The sequence below is a fragment of the Pogonomyrmex barbatus genome, unplaced genomic scaffold (assembly GCF_055798465.1).
Source record: "Pogonomyrmex barbatus isolate J1 unplaced genomic scaffold, ASM5579846v1 scaffold15, whole genome shotgun sequence".
Taxonomy (NCBI): Eukaryota; Metazoa; Arthropoda; class Insecta; order Hymenoptera; family Formicidae; genus Pogonomyrmex; species Pogonomyrmex barbatus.
Genome location: NW_028297111.1, coordinates 128,858 through 153,842, shown reverse-complemented (window position 1 = coordinate 153,842; position 24,985 = coordinate 128,858). Strand labels below are relative to the sequence as shown.

General features: G+C 29.5%; 3 protein-coding genes and 1 non-coding gene across 12 annotated transcripts; 2 read left to right on the top strand and 2 right to left on the bottom strand.

Annotated features, from left to right (window-relative positions):
- Positions 1 to 18: 18 nt before the first annotated feature.
- Gapvd1 (GTPase activating protein and VPS9 domains 1) lies at positions 19 to 9,882 on the bottom strand. The gene is made up of 16 exons (XM_089073415.1): positions 9,561 to 9,882; positions 8,677 to 8,820; positions 7,148 to 8,495; positions 6,839 to 7,038; positions 4,929 to 5,088; positions 4,509 to 4,682; positions 4,267 to 4,428; positions 3,866 to 4,124; positions 3,136 to 3,224; positions 2,649 to 3,061; positions 2,083 to 2,551; positions 1,747 to 1,973; positions 1,374 to 1,630; positions 1,075 to 1,286; positions 612 to 997; positions 19 to 536 (listed from the first exon to the last, which is right to left on the bottom strand). The coding sequence occupies exons 2-16, from the start codon at positions 8,806 to 8,808 to the stop codon at positions 405 to 407; spliced, it is 4,620 nt and encodes a 1,539-aa protein (XP_088929541.1). The 5' UTR covers positions 8,809 to 8,820; positions 9,561 to 9,882; the 3' UTR covers positions 19 to 404.
- On the top strand, positions 9,155 to 18,491 carry LOC105428123 (uncharacterized). Of its 7 annotated transcripts, XM_089073422.1 has the most exons (8): positions 12,369 to 12,501; positions 13,520 to 13,737; positions 14,022 to 14,245; positions 14,814 to 15,003; positions 15,159 to 15,360; positions 15,485 to 15,679; positions 16,234 to 16,384; positions 18,262 to 18,491. In XM_089073422.1, exons 1-7 carry the CDS (start codon positions 12,451 to 12,453, stop codon positions 16,375 to 16,377), a joined length of 1,224 nt encoding a protein of 407 aa, XP_088929548.1. In that variant the 5' UTR covers positions 12,369 to 12,450; the 3' UTR covers positions 16,378 to 16,384; positions 18,262 to 18,491. The 7 variants fall into 7 exon arrangements, with proteins under 7 accessions (XP_088929551.1, XP_088929549.1, XP_088929550.1 ...); XM_089073425.1 differs by lacking the exons at positions 12,369 to 12,501; positions 18,262 to 18,491 and adding an exon at positions 9,155 to 9,474 and having other exon boundaries at positions 16,234 to 17,767; XM_089073423.1 differs by lacking the exons at positions 12,369 to 12,501; positions 18,262 to 18,491 and adding an exon at positions 11,826 to 12,208 and having other exon boundaries at positions 16,234 to 17,767.
- Positions 11,001 to 11,215, bottom strand: LOC112552698 (small nucleolar RNA U3). Its single transcript, XR_003096742.2, has one exon. It is a non-coding gene; the product is annotated as a small nucleolar RNA U3 (small nucleolar RNA).
- On the top strand, positions 18,272 to 24,944 carry LOC105428124 (aminopeptidase N-like). 3 transcript variants are annotated; one of them, XM_089073419.1, is made up of 12 exons: positions 18,272 to 18,626; positions 18,717 to 18,834; positions 19,281 to 19,733; positions 20,272 to 20,455; positions 20,521 to 20,668; positions 21,001 to 21,082; positions 22,316 to 22,689; positions 22,862 to 23,139; positions 23,299 to 23,489; positions 23,942 to 24,205; positions 24,503 to 24,566; positions 24,737 to 24,944. In XM_089073419.1, the coding sequence occupies exons 1-12, from the start codon at positions 18,272 to 18,274 to the stop codon at positions 24,872 to 24,874; spliced, it is 2,649 nt and encodes an 882-aa protein (XP_088929545.1). In that variant the 3' UTR covers positions 24,875 to 24,944. The 3 variants fall into 3 exon arrangements, with proteins under 3 accessions (XP_088929545.1, XP_088929544.1, XP_088929546.1); XM_089073418.1 differs by having other exon boundaries at positions 18,272 to 18,834; XM_089073420.1 differs by lacking the exons at positions 24,503 to 24,566; positions 24,737 to 24,944 and having other exon boundaries at positions 18,272 to 18,834; positions 23,318 to 23,489; positions 23,942 to 24,083.
- The last annotated feature ends 41 nt before the right edge of the window (positions 24,945 to 24,985 follow it).

Below are 24,985 nucleotides of genomic sequence, written 5' to 3'. Positions count from 1 at the left end.
AAGAGTACTACAACGCAGTTTTTATCCTGCTAAATGGTTATCAATTTTGTAAGTTCTGTATTGTTTACACATAAATTATAGAATATCTAAACGTTTCTTTTTCGATGTTCTGTGAAATTGTACAATAGAGTTACAAATAAAGATAAAGCCATGCTTTACGTACAATCTGATTCAGTCTTTGCTAATGTTACGTGCGAAAAAACTAACAGTTAGACTATTTAAGAAACTATTTAAGAATTTTAAACAAGATACTGGAAGCATAAAACTGTTCAGCTAGCTTTACACAAGATATTGGTCTTTTTCTTTATGAAATCGTCAAATTATGATTATGATACATTTCTACATTATCACCAGCATCGAATTTAATCTTATCTCTATTTCATCTTGATACTCCTCAGAAACTGTTAATCCATTGTCTTGATAAACTCGATCGCGGAGCAGAATTGCGTCCACCAGTACTGTTCCTCACCCTCCAATCGATTCCCGTAAAAGCTGTCTACATATTGAACAGTCGATAGTAACGACGGCGGATTAGTCTGAAATTAAATATAAATTAGCACACTCACTTTTTTTTTTTTTGCTAAAATAATTTTTTTTTCCCAATTGCATACCTTGATTATGACATAAACTAATACGGGAATCAGATCATCGGCAGCAGGTATGCCTCTTTCTGACGCCATGGAGAGAAGATTCATGATAGTAGTCGCGCAACGAAATACACACTGTAACTTATCTCTAGGAGTCTTATACGCCGATATCACAGCCAATTCAGCCTGCGCCCATGGCCAGGGGCATTCGTAATGATAAACCTTTGGAATGCGTAGGTCCTTGTGATTTGGAGTTACGACCTTCGCCAACTTTTTAATATGATCGTGAAGAAGCTGGTCCCTATATACATCTCCATCTCCATTTGGATAAAGCGCATTGTGGTACACCCGTGCCATGACGGTTCTTTCCACTACCATTCTTGCCAAATCTAACTGATTGGCACTCGCCGCTGTAAATAAGAGATAACTTGAGATATTTCCGATCATCTCGCTAGAGCAATTACAAGAGATAAACACATACACATACATTGCCAAATTGGGTCATTGTCCATTTCAGCGTGCACCTTCCCTAGAAAGTTATCCACGAGATCCTGCTTTTCATCAGCCAGTGTAAGTTTCTTAAATTCATCGCAGAAACGCAGGAGAAAAGCTTCTCTTTTTTCCAAAAACACTCTTACACAGACGGATACGAGATGATTATTGATAGCATCTCGATCGCACTTAACTCGTACACATAATCTGGAAGATATTAAAATTATTAAGTAGCCGCATATTATATTCATTTATATGTCACACATACAGATTATGTCTACATGTAAATAGTACCTATCTAAGTGAGCTAATGTCGACAGCAATCCCTGACGACATCTGATTAAATACGCGATATAAGGGGACCGCTTTTGATAATCCTCTCGAAGAGATTTGAAGAGTTTTCTACATCCATCGTCGTTAAATAGACGCACGCAACGTAAAGTTTCATGAAGATGAGCTATCAATGCCCTATCTTGCAAGTTTATAGCTTCTGCCAATTGTAGTTGCAAAAACGCAACCAACTCGTTTTCTTTCTGCGACCAACAATGTCTCTGTCCAAACGTGTCTTTATATTAAATTTTATACGCAGATATTTGAACGAATATTAAACAAATATAAAGACGGAATTTCTTTATTTTGTACGCTATAATTGAAGATTAATAAATACCTCTGACGTATTCCATGGAATGTGTTGAAGGTCAGCAGTACTAAGTACCATACGTAATTTTCTTTTAGCATCTGCAAAAGCGTAAGACAGTTCTACGTTGTTTGGATCGATTGAAAGTCTTTCGTCTTCAACTTCCTTTGTGCGAGACTGGTTGCTTTCGACCGAGGCGGTGTCGCTTGCTGTACTTGGTTTTCTCCTATATTTCGCTAGTATGTCATCGGTAGTATCTAAAATTAATCGAGAATCATTGAATTATAAAATCGTTTGTTGTATTGTAATAAAAACGTGCGTATAACACAATTATAAGTATTAGTTAATTATTTATTAATATCTTACCGCCTGCGACGTTACCGGATGACGTTACATCTTCCGACATAATCTTGCGCAATCTATGTCTGCATATATCAACACCGCCGTCGCCACCAGCTTCTCGATCAAAATATCTCTCATCCGTCCCGCGGATCGCTTTACCTCTGCGATTTCTCAATGATAACTTTAATTTACCAAAGAAACCACGTTTGTTCTTTTGATCATCGTCCAATAGTTCTTTATCGCCACGTTCAGCAGTCATGTCGAAACTTATGCTCTTTGGAATGGCTCCTGTTGATGCATTTGGCTTGGAAAAATTGGGAACTGACCCATCTACCGCATCGCAAGTACCATTAACTGTCGGTGTCGGTAAATCCGACGCCGAAATATTACTCTTCACACGTGGTTCCGATCCAGAACTGCTGCTGGATGTTAAGCTAGCCGTGCTTAATCGGCCTACGGTATCTCCGACCGATGTCATGCAGTTGTCCGATTCCTGATTTACAATCTTCACATTAAATTCAGAAGACATTTGATATAAGAAGATAAGATAATAGAATATCGATAGAAAAATTAAGCAAAGAAATGCTAACCTCTGCTTTCACGTCACCGTTTTGGGACTTTTCTGGCAAAACAGGCGCAGAAATATGATTAGCTAATAGCAACGCCGGTGCGACTGCAGCCGCAGCGATGTGATTGTGCGCAGGTGCTTGACGTTCAACTTGCTTACCATTGTCTATTTGAAGTTTATCTATCAAGTGAACCAGTCTGTCGTCCCGCAACGGTTTACCGTAATCCATATTGCTTATATTGTTAGCGTTTTTATCTACGTATTCCATTGTACTACGTCGATAATCAGATTTGGTTCCACCACGACCTGTTACGTTTGACGATGATGGTAACGGAGACGTTGTTGGTGACGGATGGCATATCATTGAGATTCCTGAGCCAGAATCTTCCCGAATTCCTGCCACTGATGAAAAACTGATGCCTGAGCCATCTGGACCTGGAATCATTAATTATATTTAATTGAAAATCATTTGATTTGTTAATGTTGTACGATATAATTACATTACTTACATGGAGTTGCAGATTGAAGCGTTTCTTCATTTCCCTCGGAATCAGCACGGCTTTCTATTTCGATCTCTGATCTGGCTGTATCATCAGACCTATGCAAATGGTAATTCGAAAAAGTCTTCAAATAGAATTATTCTCTATAAATATCAAGTTGGATAATAATTAGTTAAAGAGTTAAAAGTTGATAAAGTTAAAAATTTTCACTTTTAACTTAACTTAGTTAATTTTAAATGAATTAATTTATAACTTCTTAGTTATTTTTAAACATAAACTTTAATTTTTATCTTTTTTTCCCCTAAGTTAAAAATTTATCTATGTAGAAGAAAAAATTGTAAAAAAAAAACGCCTGTGTAAAAATCCTGTGTAAAAAAAGCAATATTTTTTTGTTATTTCATATAAACTTAATTAATAAATAAAATATTAAATATACAATACTTTGGATTGTAATTTTTTTGTTATTTAGAACATTTTAATTCTAAAAAATTATGATATTCTAATTTAATATAAATAATATTTTTTAACATTAACTTTTAATTTAATTTAATTTAATAACATAACTTTTAACCAAGTTAGTTTTAACCAAGTTTTTTGTTTATACTGTTTTTGTTTAACTTACTGTAACTAAATTAATTTTATAAGCCATTAAAACTTTAACTTAATTTAAAGTTAAAAAATAATATTAATTTATGCAACCCTGATAAATATATATAGCATGAGGTATGTAATAATATACCTAGCAACGCTAGCAGTATCATCGGTATCTACTTCAGTCAATCTTTCTGAATCGCTGGCCAATACATCTGTACTCCAGGCTTCAGAGGCGGTTTCACTAATGTCTAACATGGTTGACGTAGGTTCAACAGCCAAAACAGGTGCAACCTGTTCAGGAGGAACAGGAAGCAATATTCGATCTTGTTGTTCGACTATTTCACTATCAGAGGCCAATACATCCGTAGACCAAGTATCGGATACCATAGAAACAGTCTCGTCTCCTAAAAAATACAATATATATGTCAACAGTTACATTATAAGTAACTCAAGAAAAATAAATAATATCAGTAGGTTTAAATAAATATTACGTGTCTTAAATGTATCATTCGTATATGTCTTTGTTAATGTTTAATTCGTATTTACCTTCAATAAGTTTCTTAATCTCAAATTTACAGAATTTATCATCAATTTCAGATCGACTTTGCTTAGTTGGGATATTAGGCGGTGGCAAATCCAATTGCCTTACTTCACCTGCAGCACGTCCATCATCTCCTTCAGTAATTTGGGAGGATGGTGTATCTCGACCTGATAATTATACAGAAATTTTAGTAATTTGTATAAATACAAATACTGATATGTTTAAAAAAAAAAAAAAATTAATATACCTGATATATTAGGAGTTCCTCTACCCGACACATTAGCCGACACCATGTCTGAGAGATTATCATTTTGATCTTCTGTCTCTAATTCTAGAGAAGAAGCAACACTATGATTGGATGCGGCTTCTGATACAGCTTCTAAATTGTCGGATGTATTGCCAATCGATCCTTCGAACAATACTAATTATTTTTAATGTAGACGTGTTTTATGCGAAAATCAAGTAAAGAATTTTTTAATATTAAATTTTTATGACAAAAAATATATATATAACACATAAAAGATTAATTAAAAATAAAATTATAAAAGAATTATGAAACATACGTTGCTCTATAGCTAACAACTTATCTATATAAGTTTAATAAAATAATATAAAGTTTTGTTAGCTGTTCTAAAAAATACAAAATTATATTCAATAACTGATATACCTTCGTCGTGCGATAGCGAGAATCGAGTCCTTTTTTCTTGCGTTTCGATGCGTTCAACATTGCTGCTCTCTTGTCTAGGATGTTCAGCTGAAGCGTCATCAGGGAGATTCAAAGTAACAGGTCCATTCTCCATACCGTTTTGAAGTTCCATGCGTAAAACCTATAAATACAACAAACAAATTTACTTACAAGACGACTCATCATTAGTTTGAAATTCAATACTTATTTGAGATTCTGCTACGTAGAAGTAAAACTATAATAAGGCTAACGAAGCGAGAATCAGCGCTGTAAACGATGCGCAAATTATATGTTTAATCTTAACTACATTTATTAATAGAAAATTTTAAATATTTCGACTCGAGTTTGAGTGATCTTCAATGGTACGAAAATATAATAAAGATATATCTCTGAGTCCAATCGGAGTTCTAATCATAAAAAATAATAATAATATATTAGTTGACTAAAAGAAATTATTAATTACTTAAGTAAATCTTAAATTGTGAGATACATTCAAATCATATAAAATAAAAAAGAAAAAATAGTTATAAAATGGTTGTCACTCAAATGGACACAGGTCACAATAAAAAGAAAAAAAAAAATACCCAAAAGAGCAACATAAATCTCATTACAGCAGTACATCGCAACGAGCGTCCGTATACTTCCAGCTCAAGACAATGACTGAGAGCATGATGATTTTTAAGATTGATAAGATTCAAAGTAAAAACAAGTTTACAATTTGCTCAAGACGAAAATATATGCGTGATATAAATATTCAGTATTAGATTGTGAATTTAAGCTATTATTCTGTCTTTTAATAAAAAGCATTTCAGAGATAATCTACGCAATCGCGTAGATTACGTTCATTATTCAAAATTTTAACGTTATTCCATGCAAATTCATGATCGCAATTTATCCTACGTTCGGTAATTACTAAATGCGTTTTAATATTTCTACGAATGTAAATCTGATGTTCGTTTGATCTCGTTTTTTGTCTCATAGATTGTCCTACGTAGCACGTATCGCAATTGTTACAGCAGATTTTGTATATCACATTTCTTTTAGAATATGCTGGGAGGGCGTTCTTACGAACTCTCAACTTATTCATACTAAAAATACCAATTTAGCGTCAAAATAATTAACAATAATTTTTTTTTAATTTAATAGAAATTCCCAAAATAAACCATTGGTGATGTAACCATTCAATTTTTTGCGAGATGTATCCAAAGAAGTATTTGAAGTTCTTGATATTCATCGCATTTAACAACCTATTCTTAATAGTTCAATTCAACATTTTCTTCCCTCAAAAAAAATTAATATTAAATTTGCAAAACTTGGATTTTTTTCCCTTCTATTGTGACCTGTATCCATTTGGTGAGTGACAATCATTTTATAACTATCCTTTCTTTTTTATTTCATATAAACGGTTGAATGTATCCCTTTCACATTAAAAATTTACTTTGTAATTAATAATTTCTTTTAGTCAACTGACAGGAGTGACATATCATTATTTTTTGATTGGACTCACCAACTCAGAGATATATCCTTATATGTTTGTACCACTGAAGTTATCTCAAACTCGAATCGAAGCGTCTGGAACTTTCTATTAATAAATGTAATTAAGATTATAAACATATAATTTACGCACCAATTACAGCGCTGATTAGTCTATTATTCTGTACATTGTTATATTATATAATATCGAGATTCCTTTTCTCTGTTAATATTATTTATATTATACTTTTTATAATTATCAATTTCTGTAAAGTGATATAAGACTAATTTTTAAATAAATACATTTTTTTGTTAAGCAATATATGATTTTATAAAAGTTATGCATATAATGTAGTTTGTTATTAAATATACAAAACAATAAAATAATATGCAATGAATAAGTAAATATCGATATATACTTTCTGTTCACTGAGTAGTCCTATGGATTCTCCACTTGTTGGACCGAAAGGTATGACTAGTACGTCTTGAGAATTTTTATCCAATGTTTCTTCTTCAGCAGCAGCAGCAGCAGCAGCAACAGCAGCAGTGCCATTAATTTCTTCTCCACTTTCGTTTGTTACATTTGGTGAAAATGTAGTCATCCTTATACGTCCTTTTCCTATTATCAAATATTGTAATATTATAGCACAATGTAATAATTAAAACACATATAATTGTTACGTAATTTTTTATATTGTTTATATTAATATACAATTTAAATTAATAACCTTTCCCTGTAGCACCTGTAACACCTCGTTTGTTAGGTGTTTCTAAATATTCATTACTCAGTTTATTATTATGCAGTAAACCTGAAGGTAATTGTGACAGCATCTCGACTAATTGTTTTCTATCGAATGAATTATGCGATGTCGTTTCTCCATTGTTATCACCAGCAATTGTATTCAAAAACGTAATTAAGGAATTCAATTCACTTTCCGTAAACAATGCTGCGGATCGTGACAGGCCTTGAAATTTATTATTGTCAATCATCGTTGGTTCCTCCTCCAGTTCTTCCGTCGCACCATCCAGCATCAAATCTATTATGGAAGACACCGAATCCTTCTCGAACTTTTTATAAAGATCAATAACTTTATTATCGATACTTTGATACTTTTGTAGCGAAAGCAATTGCAAAATTTGTCCAACTTGCATCAAATTGAACCTCGCGACGTAACTTATCGGTGCATCGGTAATACCATAAGGTTCTGGATTAACTATAGCAGGGCAAATAAAGTACGTAAATACAAGATCCGTGCACATGGCATGTACTTCTTTCGGATCTACATTTCCATTTTTGCTAAGGAGCCCTGCCATTTGTCTTACAAGCCAGCAAACACTCGTAGGAAAGCAGTACATTGTTTCGCGAATGTTGACAATAAATCTCTGTGTAATACGATACAAAGAATTAACTGTCCACAGTCTGTAACGCTGTAATTTTGCTTGATACTCGGGCGTGCCCTCTTTTCCGAATTTCTTCAATCTCTCTGCAGGTGGAAATCTAATAGGCGCTTTATCCGGATCGATGTCCAGGAACATTTCATCTTCCATGAGTAATTGCACTATAGGGTTATGCAAAGCTGCTGTTAAGAAAAGCTTTGCAGAAAACAGGCTTTCGTGAAAAATGGAGTAAAATCTGGAAAATGCGCAGGTGCCGTGCCTGAGCAACCTTCGCGGATTGTCAGACGGAATTATCTGCAACAACATAAGATGCCTCAGCAACTGGAGAACTAAACTTTTGTCCTCTGGCAATATACAGCTGCCATATAATCCAGCAGCCAAGCATTGTATGATTGTCTGCATTGATTCTGGAATGACTCTGTCTCCCTCGACTAGGCACGAAGCAAGGAGCTTGGGTGATTTTCGCAGTGCACCCAGGAATTCTCCATAGGACAAACATGCCTGATAGCGCAAGTACTTATATGCGTCGATAAAATGAGAATTTTCCAATGCATTTGCTTTTAGGCAACATGATGCTGGAGTACAATCCGGCCTTGCCACTATCAAGCGATTCAGATTGACTCTCTGTTGAGCGGTTATCCATGCTTGCTGTGCTAACTGTGATGAGACGAACAAGACCTAAATAAAATAGAATGTTTTAAATACATTCTTATTAAATAAACACATCTAAATTTATCTTTTTTTATATAAATATTCTTTTTTATATAAATTTTTATATATTAAAATAAATCTTTTTTTATTATAAATGCTATGAAAGTTGAAAGTATCATGGAGGTATGTATATTCCAATAAAACTTACTCGTTCATTAAGAGCCTGTAAGTTTTGTTGTTCCGAGTTGACAAAGAGTCTTTCCTGCCGCAGATGACGAGCTAGTTCCATCATATCCCACTGTAATGTGCCGTGAGAATCGATACTGTTAATCGATGACATTATTGGACGTACCTTCAACATTACAAAAAAAACAATAAGGAAATGAATTTAAATTCAATCACAAGAAGAAACAGATTGCAGTAGTTCTTTTTTGCGTACAATCCTATTACTCAATTATCCTGTATATTATAAGAATAGGATTGGTACATATATGTGGATCTATTTCACGATGAATCTCAACTACAAGATTTTTGAGCGCATATGCTCTATCTTTCCAAGTCACGAGGAGCTTGCGTGCAAGTGATGTGAGCGAGCGAGTGAGTGAGTGAGTCAGTGAGCGAGTGTGAGAGAGAGAGAGAGAGAGAGAGAGAGAGAGAAAGAGAGAGAGAGGGAAAGACAGGAGAAAGAAAGCGTTGCTTCACCTGACGGAGTAAACAAATATCTCAATTCGAGGCAAAGCACAGTAACGATCTCGGGAATTGCATAACGCGTCGGCGAGTACGAGAGTGTGGTTTCGCGATGATATCATGGGAATGGAGCTCAAGGTGAAGCGAGACGATCGCCAGCGTTTCGCCCTGAAAACGTCACGTAGAATCCGCCGTGGAGTGTGGCGCGCGCTTTGAAAAATTTTCATCGACTCGCGGCCGTCGCGCACGTCGAATCTCGCGTGGAAGAATAATCTCGTCGGGGATCTTCCTTAAATGCGAAGATTCCTTCTGGTCGCACGTATGTACCGTCCCCTTGTTCCCGCGCGTACACGACAGGCCGTGCAACGGCCGCGCATTTACTCCGGGCGATGACGAAATACTTACGCGTCGTCGGGAAGGACGATCGCACGGTTCGTTGTTGTCACACGCGGACCAGAGCAACACCCCCGATGACACACGCACATCTTCTACTTGTAGGTTAGATTTTTCTTCCACAAATGGCCGCTGATATTGCACGTCCAAGTTCCAACTCGGACGGAGGACGTTCGATGTCTCTAATCCGATTGGAGCGGAATACACACACACACATACACACGCGCGCGCACACCACACACACACACACACACACACACACACACACACACACACACACCAGTAGGGAAATGTTTTCACAGTGTAGAATTAATATGGGCACTCTGTAATGGAATGCGATTTCGCGCAGATTTATTTGCGCAGGCCATATTGTTAGGCGCCCCCAATCAATTTGCAATATTGCGCCTGAAACAATTTTATGCAAGAATACATAATACACACACACACACACACACACACACACACACACACCAAATTTACAAAATGTTCATATCGGTTTTTTGTAAATTAGAACAATACAAGCGCGTGCTACGAGCGCGCCATTTATTAATTTTATAGTTTTTAGAAGAGATGTATGGTATACAATCTTGTAATAAATCCTTATTACAATTTTCTTCTTTCAGAAGTTATTCATTAAATAATAACCTCTCTCAATAAATCGATAAGTCTAACTATCAATGCACAATAACATTCGTTTCGTTGCATACATATCGAGATATCGAGATTGAGAGAACCAATCGGTATCGTGGAAAAGAGGCAATAATAAATTCGATTCGATTTAACACGGTCTTGTTTAAATAGGAAAAATTTCTATTTGGTAAAAAAAATAATAGTAATAATGAGAAGATATAAAAAAATAATTAAAAGAATAATTTTCGTATTGCTTCTTTTACAAAAAATTAAATGTGTTCTTATATGAAAAATGTTCTACCGGGGCAATGTTTCAATAAAATTATTCTGCAACTTTTCTGTACTCTACGGAAAACGGAAATTAAAGTAGAAATAGAACTTCTAAAATTATATAGTCAAAAAGCTATCATTGAATTAAAATTTAATAAAAATTACTGGTAATCAAGAAAGTATAAACTTTACTAAAATAAATCAAGTTAACGTCAAAATGATAAAAGAACCCCAAAGAATAAACATAAAAGTATGTTGAGGAAAAATAAATAAATAAAAAAGAAGAAATTATAAAATAGGTAAAATTTATAATTTGTTAAATATTAAAATATAAACATAATCTGAATATTCCAAATATCCGCCTGTAAAAATTAAAGTTATTACTTTAAAAGCTTAATGTATATACCATTTCAGAAATTAAAATTCCATCAAAATTTAATGTATTTAATTATGGATTGTGGTTCGCAAATACGTATAAATTAAATATGATAATATGATAAAGGAATAGGTTTATTTCCTATTTAATCATTAAGTTTAGACTTTAATTCGTTAACCACTCAGAAAGTCCTGCTTCCCATCCTCTCTATACTGAGTACAGAGAGTGAACGATCATTGATGACAGAGATCTCGAACAGGTCGAGAACTCGTGTCGTTCTCACGCTCAGAGAAAAGGACTATAACTCCTCATCATGGTTACATCGACTCCCATGTTAGGGAGGGAGAATGAGATCGACTCCTACAGAACTGATCCTGTGAAGTATGATCTTAAGATTTGTCGATCACCATGCCCCTAAATATAGTCTCAGTGGCAGTATTTGAATAACGAGTATCATTTAGTCATCGTAGCCCTCTAACAACAAAACTGAGAACTAACTAATTTACCATTGTAAATGTGTCCCAAAAATCTCGGAACAATCAAACACATCGAACAAATACCCAAAAAGCAGTATGACAGATTTGATCATAACTTTGCAACAAATTCCAAATTGCTGTTTTTTTCATTAAACTTAGTTTTTTGCGATACAGAATGCGACGACAAAAATGCGACAGAAATCGAACATTGCATACTATCCCATTGATTGTAGCAAATATGTACCAAAGTCTATGTATTATGCAAAGTCTGCCATATTCATCTGCCAGATATATCTGACAATAAAAACGCAACAGAAATGGAATAAAACTTACTGATATAACTTGTAAAGTTATATCAATAGGTTTTAATCATCAACTCAAAAATGCCAATATCAAATGAGACTATTGTTTCTATTATGCTATAAATATTTAATGGGAGTTATATGGATTTAATGTGCATCCACAATTTCTATATATAATATTAGGCTGCTAATAGCGACCTTTGAATAGTATTCATTGAGTAGTATAATCAGATCTTTTATTTAAGATAGTTTTAGGATTAGATTTTAACCAATAAGATAACCGTATAGACAGAGAGAAGCCTGAGGGAGGCCATCCCGGCCTTTTTCGTGGGACCGTCAAAATCCCCCGATAAAATCTAGTAGTATTTTGGTCCGAGAAATTATTAAAAATTATTTATAATTCTTTTCTATATCGAGAGTTTGTGGACGTAGTACGGACGCAGACTAAATATAATTTTATCGGCAGTGTCGGAAATGGACGTAGTGGCCACGTAGTACCAATATCGAAAATGGACGTAGTCCATTTTCTGGCGGTAGTGTCAGAGGGTTTTGAGAGTGATCCCACGAAAAATGAGGCCGAGATGGCCTCTCTCAGGCTTCTCTCTGGTATAAGCTTGTTTAAGATGATTTTAAACAGATAAGAACAGTCTTCGGATATCGATGATTTATGATGCTATGAAGCTACATTGCCATATTCATGTGGGATAAAAATCATGTATGTGCAAAGCGTAAAATGTCAAATTATATATGCATATATATATACATATATATATATATATATGTGTGTGTGTGTGTGTGTGTGTGTGTGTACACGCACACATATACACACAAATTATATATAATTATACATGTGTATGTACGCTACAAATTATCATCTTTCACAACGTTCTTTAAACTTGGTATATAATATTTTATTGATACGTACTTTTAATAAAACTAAAAATAATTCCCACAATAAAAATAGCTTATTATAAAATAATTACAAAAAACTCATTCGCAAAGTCTCATTCGTATCATGTTTTACTCTGAATTCACTATATGTTAATGATCTAAATAAGTACAATATGTACATAGAAAATTTATGATTTTAGCATAAGGGAGTTGCGGTATATACATGTTAATAGAATAATCTTATTTCTGTCAATAAGAATTTATATGTGTATCAAACAAAATCGCTAAAAATCGTTTTGCTATCCATGTTATCCACTATATTGCAAATCGCGATTGTCGTTTTGAATTTTTAATATGTCAGAAATCGTAATTGAAATTTCAGTTTTAAAATGAGCCAAGGTTAATTTTTGATCCAAACATGACAAATTTCTGAATTAAATCAAAATTTTATGATATAAAATTTATATAAAATTTTATTCACATAAATGATATATCAAACTACATTTATATTTTACGAACTGCAGTCATATTGAGTGAAGAGTATTTTCATACAAGTATGTAATAAGATTAATATTTGGCAATAATATTATCATAAATCATAGACTAATAATAGAATAACATTCTACTTATTTATACATATATATATATATATATATATATATATTTTTTTTTTATATTCTATATATCCTATTAATCTGATTTATTTTTAAAAAGTAATGCTTTTGCAATATAATTTGTATAAAGCAGCGCTTTTCAGACATAACTTTTTAAGAAAAATAATTAATAATTTTGGTTTTATTCTGTTAACAAATAAAAAATTTTAATTTATCTTATGAAAGAAATACTTTTGCCATGTAATGTTTCTGCATTTGTTCTAAGACAATGATAAAATAAAATTATGTATTTTTAATAAGAATAGTTTTTGTAATTATTTTATTTTATTATCTTTGTTTTAGTAATAATTTTTCAATGTTTTGTCAAAAAAGAGCAGCTTTCTGATAAAATTAACTTTGATTTTTTGCTTAGATGGATAAAAATAAAAATGATGAGCAATCCTCTCATATGACCGTTAATTCGATCATCCAAGATCATGCCAACGAGATTGAAGTAGATACAACGTCTACACGTTCGGTAGCATCTGTTGTCACTCATGAGCAATATATTCCTTCTTCAGCGTCGAGACAAACCACAAATATCGAGCGACGTTACGAATTAATTGGAAATATCAATGTTATTAATCAATTGTAGGTAGAATTTTTACATATTTATGTAAAAATATTATATTGACTTCACAACTTTAAAAGATTTGAATTTTTTTCAACGAAAGAGAATCATTTGTAATATAATTTTACGCTCAAATATAAAACAATTTCTTTTGTCATTTATGATTTATTTTTTTAATGATAGAAATATAAAGTTATAAACAATTTTCCTACAAAAAGAAATTTGTCCTATATCTAATTTTAAACAGATTTATATTGCACAACTATATCTATTCGAAATAATTTGTAAAGTGAACAGTTTGCAGGGAAGTTAATCAAGATGTGTTTTGCATCTGCTATACGGAAACTTACGATTTTTTGGTGGCAGGATTGATAGACGGAAATTTAAAGTTCTACAAAGTTAGCACAGGAGAGAATACGTTGGTCTTATGCGACGTAGAAATGATGCAGAATCCGGCTCCGGTGACTGCTGTAAAACATAGACCTGTACACAGATCATATCCAATCACCCATACCGTAATAGCGACTTGTTAGTCTCTTATTTCGCTTATTATTTTAATTAATAAAATGCAGATTATTTATTTTGGAAATAATTAAAATTCTTTTTTAAAAAAGCTCTGTTAAGATTGCCATCAAATTATGTGAACAAGATTCTAAAAACAAATTTATATATTGATGTGTTTATGGGATGATATCGAAATAAAATAAAAAACAATTCAATATTTTATTTTTCTAAAGGTAAAATAATAATTGTACAAAATAAATAAGCAATATAAATATAAATATAAATATAAAAAGCAATATAAATATAAAAAAAAATCTTTTCATTATCTAAAAAATTTATTTTATTTAAAAATAAATAGAAAAAACTACTTTAAATTATTTTGTTTCTGACTTTAATTATATTTGGATTGAGTTTATAAAATTGTAAAGAAAGATATCTAAAAACTAATATTGAATATTGAACATGGCAAACTGTAGCACTTAAAAAAAATTATTAAAAGATTGTGATTTATATAATTATTAAATATCATCAATCTGAAATCTATTTGTTAAAACGATAAAGTTTTATGTTCACATAAATATTACTTATGTAGATGCTAATGGTTGCGTTAAATGCTGGCATTATCCAACTGCGCAATGTCTTTATACGATACGAGAAAGGCGGCAAACGCTCGGTTTAGCTTACCATCCTCAATTACCGAAGTTTGTCACTGTTGGGAACAATACGAATTTATACTTATATGATGAAGAAACAAAGACACGAGAAAGAGTATTTCGCAGAAGGTAATTATCATGAAAATAAATATTCTTGGATAAAATTTGGAAGCTTTTCTTCCTCTAGAAAAATATTACTATATGTTATATAAATATCGCTATATGTTATATAATATAATATAAAAAGTATATTTAATATAATATCCTATAATTTTCAATTACAGTGATGCACCAGATGTCATGGACGGTCATAAATCCAGAGTTTTTAGCGCTTGCTTCAATCCCCAATCTTCATATGAACTAATAAGTGCGGGTTGGGATAACACTATCCAATTTTGGGATACCAGACAAGCTCATTCTCTTCGATTTATATCAGGTGTACATATGTGCGGTGACGGTCTTGATATCAGCCAAAATGGAAAAGAGGTTTAGATGTTTAAACTTATATTTTACACCTACAATTAATCGACACATTTATATTAAATACTGTGTGTGTTAATAAATCTAAGAATTATATGTATTAAACAATATACAAATCACTTATATGCAGATTCTTACTTGTTCCTGGCAAAGAAAAAATTCTTTGCAATTATGGGACTACGGTAGTGGCAAGTTAATTGCCACTTTGGAGCCGGACAGTTATTCTTCTCTGTTGTACGTTGGAAAATATGTAACAAATTTGTATGTTGCATGCGGTGGATGCGATATTGATCTCTTCAGGATCGTCGATTTACAGTCTCATTCTGTAAGTTTGACAAAATTTTTTACTATTTCACAAATAAGTGCATTAATGTGTTTACATTTAGCATTTTGTTTGCAAAAAAAAAACAAAAGAACTGGAAGATAAAATATTTTCATAAATGCATTAAGCATTATTAATGCATTCTATTGTATAACATATTATTTAAAAAACTTCTTATATATGATTTTAAAGAATATTTAACATTGGTATTATTAATAAATAATAGAAGAAGACAACGATTATATATTGATATTTTAAAAAAGAAATATTGATATTTTAAAAAAGAAATATTATGCCAAATTTAATTAGAAATTTAATTTATTAAAAATTTTTATTACAATCATTCATAATTAAAAAATTCGATATTAATTCAGAAAAAGATTTATTAATATAATGAAAAAATATTCAAAGATCTATTTTAAATGCAGAATATTTATTGATATTTATTGATATTTATTGATATTTATTGATTTGCACATTCATATTATATTATTCGACAGGAAAATCGATTGCTCTTATTTCAAGAAAATTTAACAGTGTACTTTTTATTTCTACAGACTTTAGCTATGATCAAATACTTCAAAGGTGGTGTGTATAGTTTGGATGTCGGTCCATTAGAATCAAAATATAGTAAACGGATTTTACCAAAACTTGCTTTTTGTGCCGGAACAACGATTTTCGAAATAGACATTCAAGATTGATTTATTTGTAATATACATTTTTGATTTGCAAAATAAGTATAAATGTGTCTGCGTGCGTGCGTGTGTGTGTGTGTGTGATGCGCGCGCGCGCATATCACACACACACATACACACACACACTATCATATACTATATATACTATATATACTATATATACTATATACTATATACACACACACACACACACACACACACACACACACTATCATATACTCTATATATATATATATATATATATATAGATTTTAACGTTCACGCATATTTTTAAAAATTTTAATCCATTTACTGGACTATATTCTCGATTTTTTGATTGATGTAAATATGTCTTAACTTTTACAAACCTACCCAGTAAATGAAAATGGATTAAAATAGATTGAAATTATCAGAAGTACGCATCCATTTCAATGCTCAATATCTTTAAATTGCATATACATATTCTTAATTTATTTTCATGAAACAAGCGTAACTTGCAATGTATAATATTCTATTAAATTTGACTGATGAAATAGAATTTATACATTTAAATTCTATTTATTTTATTTATGTTTATTTTTTTACTTTGAAAAAGAAAAATCATAAAGTCACAACTAAGTACACGTCAAGTTTATGTTTTTTTATTAAGTTCATTCATCGTTATCTCAAAAAAGATACTGTGTTTTATCGTAGTACTAAATATAGTAGAAAGCATTATGAGTAATTATTCATGTTAAATGTAACTCTACATATACACTTATATAATAGAGGGCAGAGATTATCACAGTATACAGTCTTATATTGAGATTCGATAGAAAAATTATTGTTACTTACAATTAAAAATGAAATATATAATGAAATAATGATGAAATAATATGTTAAAATGTTGAAATAATATTAAAATAAATAATAGTAAAATACACAGAAATTAATAACAAAAGAAAAATATTAATTAAGAATTATATAGGAAATAAGACTCTTTCCAGCTATTTAATTAAATAAAAATTGTATACATTAAATAAATGTATATAATTCAGTATATAATATTAATATTTTATATACATAAATGAATTTTTTTAAACGCATATAGAATATTGCAGTTATATTGCAGTTATAAAAATTAATTTAAAGATAAAAGCAAGAGGAAGATAATATAATGAAGATATATAATTCATAGAAATTTATCAAAGCGTTAATGTAAGCTTTATCTAGATATGATTTTTTTTCTGTGAAAATATTGATTAATAATTTTACTTTAAGAAGAAATATTTTTGTTTATTTAAAAATGTTGATTTCTCAAAATTAAATTAATTGAAAACTTTATTTTAAACTTCTCTCTATATTATTATTTTAAATAACATTACAATGGTAATATTTGGTATAATAAATGCATATTTTTAACAAAATTAAAAAAAAATTTATATTTTATTTGCACTACATCAATTTTCAATAAACAAAAGAATAGCTACTTTAAATTGTTATACAATATTCAACAATATTATGATTTCAACAATATTAATATTTTATTAATATTAATTATTTTATTAAGTAATGATCATTAATTAAATAATTTTAAACAAAAACGTTCTTTAAAAAATAATTTTCTCATGTAAGATTACTATCAAATTAATTATCTGCTTTTTTTAAATTAGTATTTTTTATCCTATTAATTTTAAATAATTTATTTTAATCACTGTCTTTTTAAATTACTATTTATGTTTATTAGATATATTTTTCTTACTATCTTGAAAGATGGATGGATGGAAAATATTCTAAAAGATAGTTAAACCGGCAATGTTGATGACCTATGAAACTATAATAACATGGTCAAGCGATAATATTTTTTGAAGATATTTTCTTATAACTAAGCATATCGATATATGTATAACTATATTTTTATAATGTTTCAAGGATTATAAGTATGCAAAGAAACGATCGTTTTGTCAGTCTAGTTAAAGGAAGCACACATCATTGCATAAGTATTATGGCAGTCATAAAGAATCTGTTGATAGTAATCTTAATATTTGCCATTGGCAACTGTGTTCCTCTTCAAGATGACGAAGTAGTAGAAAATTCAGAGGGACTTGAATTTCGTCTACCAAAGAATATCATACCTATTCATTACGACATAAAATTAATAACTCATTTTGAAGATAATTTTACCACTAATGGCGAAGTAAATATCGACATCAAAGTGCACGAACCGACAAACACAATCGCACTGCACGCTTTAAATCTCACAATACATGAATCATTGACGGAGATAACTCGCAAAGGTGTAAATGATGTAAATTCCAAATCGAAATATATTCCAAAGCAACATAAGTATGACGAACTAACGCAAATTTTGATTCTCCAATTCGAAGAACCGCTGGATCCTGAAATGTATATGCTGCGTATTAATTTTGATGGCATAATATTGTTGAATAATCGGATGCGTGGATTTTACAAAGATTTCTATACTGATAATGAAGGAAACGATGTGTAAGTAATTATTCTAAAAATTGATTTATATTTAATTATAAATAATATCAATATAAAGCAACATATATTTTCGATTAAAATAAGAAATATTTGCCAATCAAAATTAATTTAATAAAAATTTTTTTCCAGTTTATCAATTTCCTTTCATATTTAAAAATATTTAATAATTAAAATTCAACATGATGATCTTTATTATTATATATTAGCATACAATGAAGAACAGAGAAAAATTAAAATTATTATATAGAAAAACATTAAACAAAAGAATTGATTGAATATTTTAGCGTTGATCATTTTCAATAATATTTAATTATCCCGCTTACTTCCTGAATCACGTTTATACAACTTTTGTTGCTTTCTCACGATAAATTGCATAATAATTTTGACGCCAAGACACAGAGAGACCTCATATTTATAAATTGAAATAAACTATAATGACTTTACAGATTGTTAGCACTGACACATTTGCAACCAACCTTTGCGCGACAAGTGTTTCCGTGTTGGGATGAACCCGCTATAAAAGCGACCTTTAAATTTTCTATAAAGCATTATCCTAATTATACAGCATTATCGAATATGCCATCCACGCGACCGGAAGTCGATGCAAGCGATGGAAAATTATGGACATATTTCGAGACAACTCCTATTATGTCTACCAACTTATTAGGATTCGTGATTTCCGATTATGATCACATCTCGAACTTAGATGGTACTATCAAAATATGGGGTCCAAAACACCTTCTTCCTCATGCAACATTTTCTCTCGATATTATTGAGAAAGCAACGCAAGAACTTGAAAAATTCACCAATAGTACCGTTCATGTACCGAAAATGGATCATGTTAGCATTCCACATTATTCAAGCAGAGCCACTGAAAACTGGGGCATGATTGTTTACCAGTAAGTAAAAAAATATTTTTTGTGAAAAAAAAAGCAGTTTCTAAATCTTCAAAAAATTATTAGAATACGTATTTATAATTATCTCAAGAAAAAGATTTTGTAGTTTGGAGTACACAATGATTTGTAAATATAGATTAATTAAATTATTTATATTAAAATCCATACACATAATTAATTTTATAATTTTGTTTTATAAAATATCTTTTACATATACATACAACACACACACACACACACACACACACACACACACACACAAAATTAGATTTTTATCATTATTGAAATAAATAGTTAAAAAAACTTTAATTAAAAGAAGAAAAAATTTAAGAAATTAAGATTATTATACATTGTCTTAACATTTATACTAATGCTATATTTATACTAATGCTAATATCACATCAAATGCTATAAGTACTAATATCACAAGATATATTTTTATATGTAATATTTTTTGACAGTTATTTAATGGCTTATATTGTTTTGACTGCTTCAACATTTAATTTTATCTTTAAGATATTACTTATTTAAAAATTTTTAGGCAAAACATACTGCTTGAAGATAAGAATCAAGTTTTAACCATCCAGAAACTACAGGATATTCTGACAATTACTCACGAATTAGCACATCAATGGTTCGGAAATTTAGTTAGCTCAGTTTGGTGGCAATATCTTTGGCTGAGTGAAGGCATATCGACTTATATGAAATATTATGTTACTGACAAGGTGCTAGCAATTTATACATTCAAAACATGTACATTTATCTTCTTTATGAAATAAGTTTTTTTCAGATTTTCGAGGAAAAATTATGGAATTTTATAGTAGTGAATGATGGACAATTTGAACTACAGAGAGATTCTTTTATATCCAAACCGATTCACGCAAATATTACTCATCTAAATATTTTTGATGCATATTCTCATAGAACGTATATAAAAGGTAAGACATTTTTTTTAATTGCATATGTAATAATAATTATAATAATATATATATGATATATTATATTTGTAATATATACTATTGTATACTTTTATATTTATTATATACATCCACTGTACAAAAAGTCTTAAATCAATTTAATCTTTAATGTTTAATACATGTATAATATATAATAATTTATATTTATTATAACATATTCATAAAAAATAGCAAACATTTAAAATAAAAACTTTATAATAAAAACTTAAATTAATATAATTTTTATTTTACTTTATATTATACATTTGCTTATATTTATAAAAAATGATTGCACATTCTGTTTTTTTATTTAGCTGCTTTTCTATTGCGAATGGCATCGCATTTCTTGAGGGAAGATGTATTTCGAAACGGCTTAATAAAATATCTTGAAACACAGTTAGTATGCAAAATATATTTTTATAATATTTATTATTTTATTATAATTTCTTTATATATACAAAAATATTTTCATATAAATATATCTATATTTAGTTAGTAAAAGAAGATAAAACTTTGAATATCACGTAGATTTAATTAACTTTAAACTTATTTCGTTCATGAATTATAGATATTTTTCTGTTTAAAAAATTTTAGACATTTGTAATCAAACCACTTTTTTAAGAATTTGAAATAATTAATTTTAAAGTAGACATATACGTGTATATGTATATATATATATATATATACAGAGTGATTTATTTTAATCTTAACAGGCAAATATTTGAAAAATATGGAAGATACAGAGAAACATTTTAGACAAAAGTTTTATGACTTCGAGGGAAATATAAGATAATGCTAGTGATTTTTCTTGGATGTATATATACAAGGTTGTAGGGAGATTAACTTTAGGTTTTTTAAATGGAAATAGAATTTTTGATTATATGTTTTTGTAGTTGACTTTGTGAATTTTTAAACCATTATAATAAGTATTTTTTTATTAAGTATTTTCTGAGTTATGAGGCTTGAATTTGACATACAATTTGATAAAGTAAAATATTTCGTAAACTATTCATTTTTTGGCGACGATGTCTTAATATTTTTACGCACAAAATAATAAGATCATTTGGTGTAAAGAAGATACATAGTTGCTGTTAGAAAAATAGAGATGTTTACAATATACAATGTCGTATCCTTTTTGAAAAACAGTTTACGTGATATTTTATACTTAATGTAAATTGTGTGTCAAGTCTCATAACTCAGAAAATACTTAATAGAAAAATATTTTATTACAGTGTTTCGAAAAGCTCTCAAAGTCAGCTATAAGAATATGTAATAAAAAATGAGGGTTACTAGTATTAGGGTGTTTAAAGAAATAAAGTTGACTTCCATATGACGTTGGCAGGTATATTCAAGGTTAATCTAATCATCGTCTTATGTCCCTCTTAAAGTCATAAAACTTTTGTTTAAAACATTTTCCTGTATCTTACATATTTTTCAAACTGTATGCCTTTTAAAATTAAAATTAAAATGAATCACACTTTTGTATGCATGTGTACGTGCGTGTTAAAGAAGAAATTAATTAAAAGCACAATTCAAATATAAGTTAAATTGTTATTAGGGGACAAAGAAATTTTCTAATTTATTAAAAATTTATTAAAAAATTTTAACATACATTGTATTGATTTCTAGTGAATACAGTAGTACTACACCAGATGATTTATGGAAAACATTACAAGATGCCCTCAATGAATCTGACATACCGCATGATGATTTCAAAGTAAAAGAAGTAATGGATACTTGGTTCGAACAAGGAGGATATCCTTTTATTACAGTCAATCGAGATTATGTAACAGGCGAAATTAAAGTAACGCAAGAAATATGTGAAATTAAAAAAGCTGACCGTCAGAAGAACGAATCATGGTGGATTCCTTTAAATTTTGCAACGGAAAGTAATTTAGATTTTTCATCTACACTGGCTACTCATTGGCTAAAACCGCACGAAGATTTAACAATTGAAGGTGTAGACACCAATGACTGGATTATTGTAAACAAACATCTAACAGGTAAATATGTAATGTTAATATAATAGATTAATTGGATTTATTATTTTATATTGCTTCTTTTTGTTATAATTATTATTATGTTTCTAAATATCGATTAATATAGATATAAATTAATTATATCAAATAAAATTTTTAATTAATCTCTTATTTATTTATTTTTATTTCTAATGAGGATTTTATCGCGTAAATTATGACGATACCAACTGGAAACGAATTGCTGCTTTTCTTAATTCTGATAATTACGACAAGATTCCAGTTTTAAATCGTGCACAAATTCTCGACGATGCCTTCTTCATGTTGAAAACTGAACGTCTTGATCCTGTTATTTTCGTTAAAATTATGAATTATTTATCCCGCGAAACTGACACAATACCATGGATTAAAGCATTCCATATTATTGGAAATTTTGAAAAATATATGGAGATACCTAAAGGAATAGCAATTCTTAAGGTAAACTATATTACATATATGTCATGGAAAATCTGTCATTTAAAGAACTATTATGTAGCGATTATAAGAAAAAGATAATATGTTAAGAAGTAAACAAGATATCTCAAAATACATTTTAATCTGTCAGTTGCTTGATAATTAAATACATTTTTTTTAAAGCCATTCTTATCTCATTTAGTGCATAAACTATTTGAGTATATTGATTTTGACGAGAATCCAGATGACGATGTTTCGGCTATACACGTTAGGACTTATCTATATAATTACGACTGTATGTACGATCTTTCGGAATGTCGAATAAAAGCTACTGCTAAAGTACTTGCATATATAGAAGACCCAATTGCAAACAAGTAAGTTAAAAAAATATATCAAAAAAATTTGTCTAATCTAAAACCTGATTAAATACATGATAATAATGCAAATTTTTACATCCAATCTATTTTAATATGAAAATAATTTATGATAAAATATAACTATCAAATTTTGAATCATTATTTTTGAGTGTTTATGTAAATTAAATAATATTTTTATTTTAGCGCTATTATTTCCTAGTAAGATGTAATACAATAATATAAAAGAATTAATATTAAATTAATTAATATTATTAATTAATATTAAATCTTTTTTATAATCTTTTTTATAATCTTCTAGTTATAATTTAACAAATTAAAAAGATTTAATATTAATAATTTTCTTAATTGTTACATTACATTTTACTAAAAATAACATACTAAAATAAAAATATTTTTTAATTTATATAAATCTTTTATCAAATCATAATTATTTTTCTAATTCGTATCAGACTATCACCGAATCAAGAAGAAATGTATTGCTTTGGTTTAATGAAGGCGAATGAATCTATTTGGGATCAGTTTTTGCAAATACAATACGAGACATCAAAATCTCATAGGACTGTTTTTGGATGTACAGAGAATTTGCACATCGTCGAAAAACATTTAGATTCCACTGTGAATACAGAAAATGACATAAATTTTTATTTACTCAATCTTCGAAATGTTGATATAGCGATTGAATTGTTCATTAATAAATACGAGAAGTTTAAAGAGTAAGTAAAATTATGTTTTAATCAAAATTATATAAATTGTGTATTCAGGATAATGAAATTGCTAATTGATTAAATATGATTATATGATTGTGTATACACACACACACACACACACACACACACACACACACACACACACACACACACACACACACACACACACACACACACGCACATATATAAGCCATTTACATTTATAAATAAATTCTGTTTATTACAATTAATATTAATTTTCTAAAATACTGATTAATGTAATTATATGTAGCATAATTAAAACAATTTTGTAATCTTTTACAGTGCTAAGAATGAAATTCTTTCGGACATAATTATGAAGAGTTCCAAACAAGAACAAATTGATAAGGTTAGTTTTTTCATTATTTAACATTCACATTTTATTTTCTTATGAAAACATTATTTAGAATTTAAAAATATACATGTTTTCTTTCTATATTAACTTAAATGATAAAATTAAATATATGATTTATTGTATGAAATAGTTTAATTGATTAATTAATTAATATTCTATTATAGATAAAAGCATTTGCTGAACAACATTCAATCGATATAAAAGAATATTTAGATAGAAGAGAAAACTATTTAACCGTGCTTAACAATCACTTGCAGCAAATTCAAAGCATTTTGGAAAATGCTTTGGATGGAATCAACTAACATATTACAATCATAACTTAATATAATCTATGTTTGATGAATAAATATAAAAAGTATAAACATATAAAAATACATTTTTTTTTTGTAAAATGCAGAATTTAAAGTATTCTT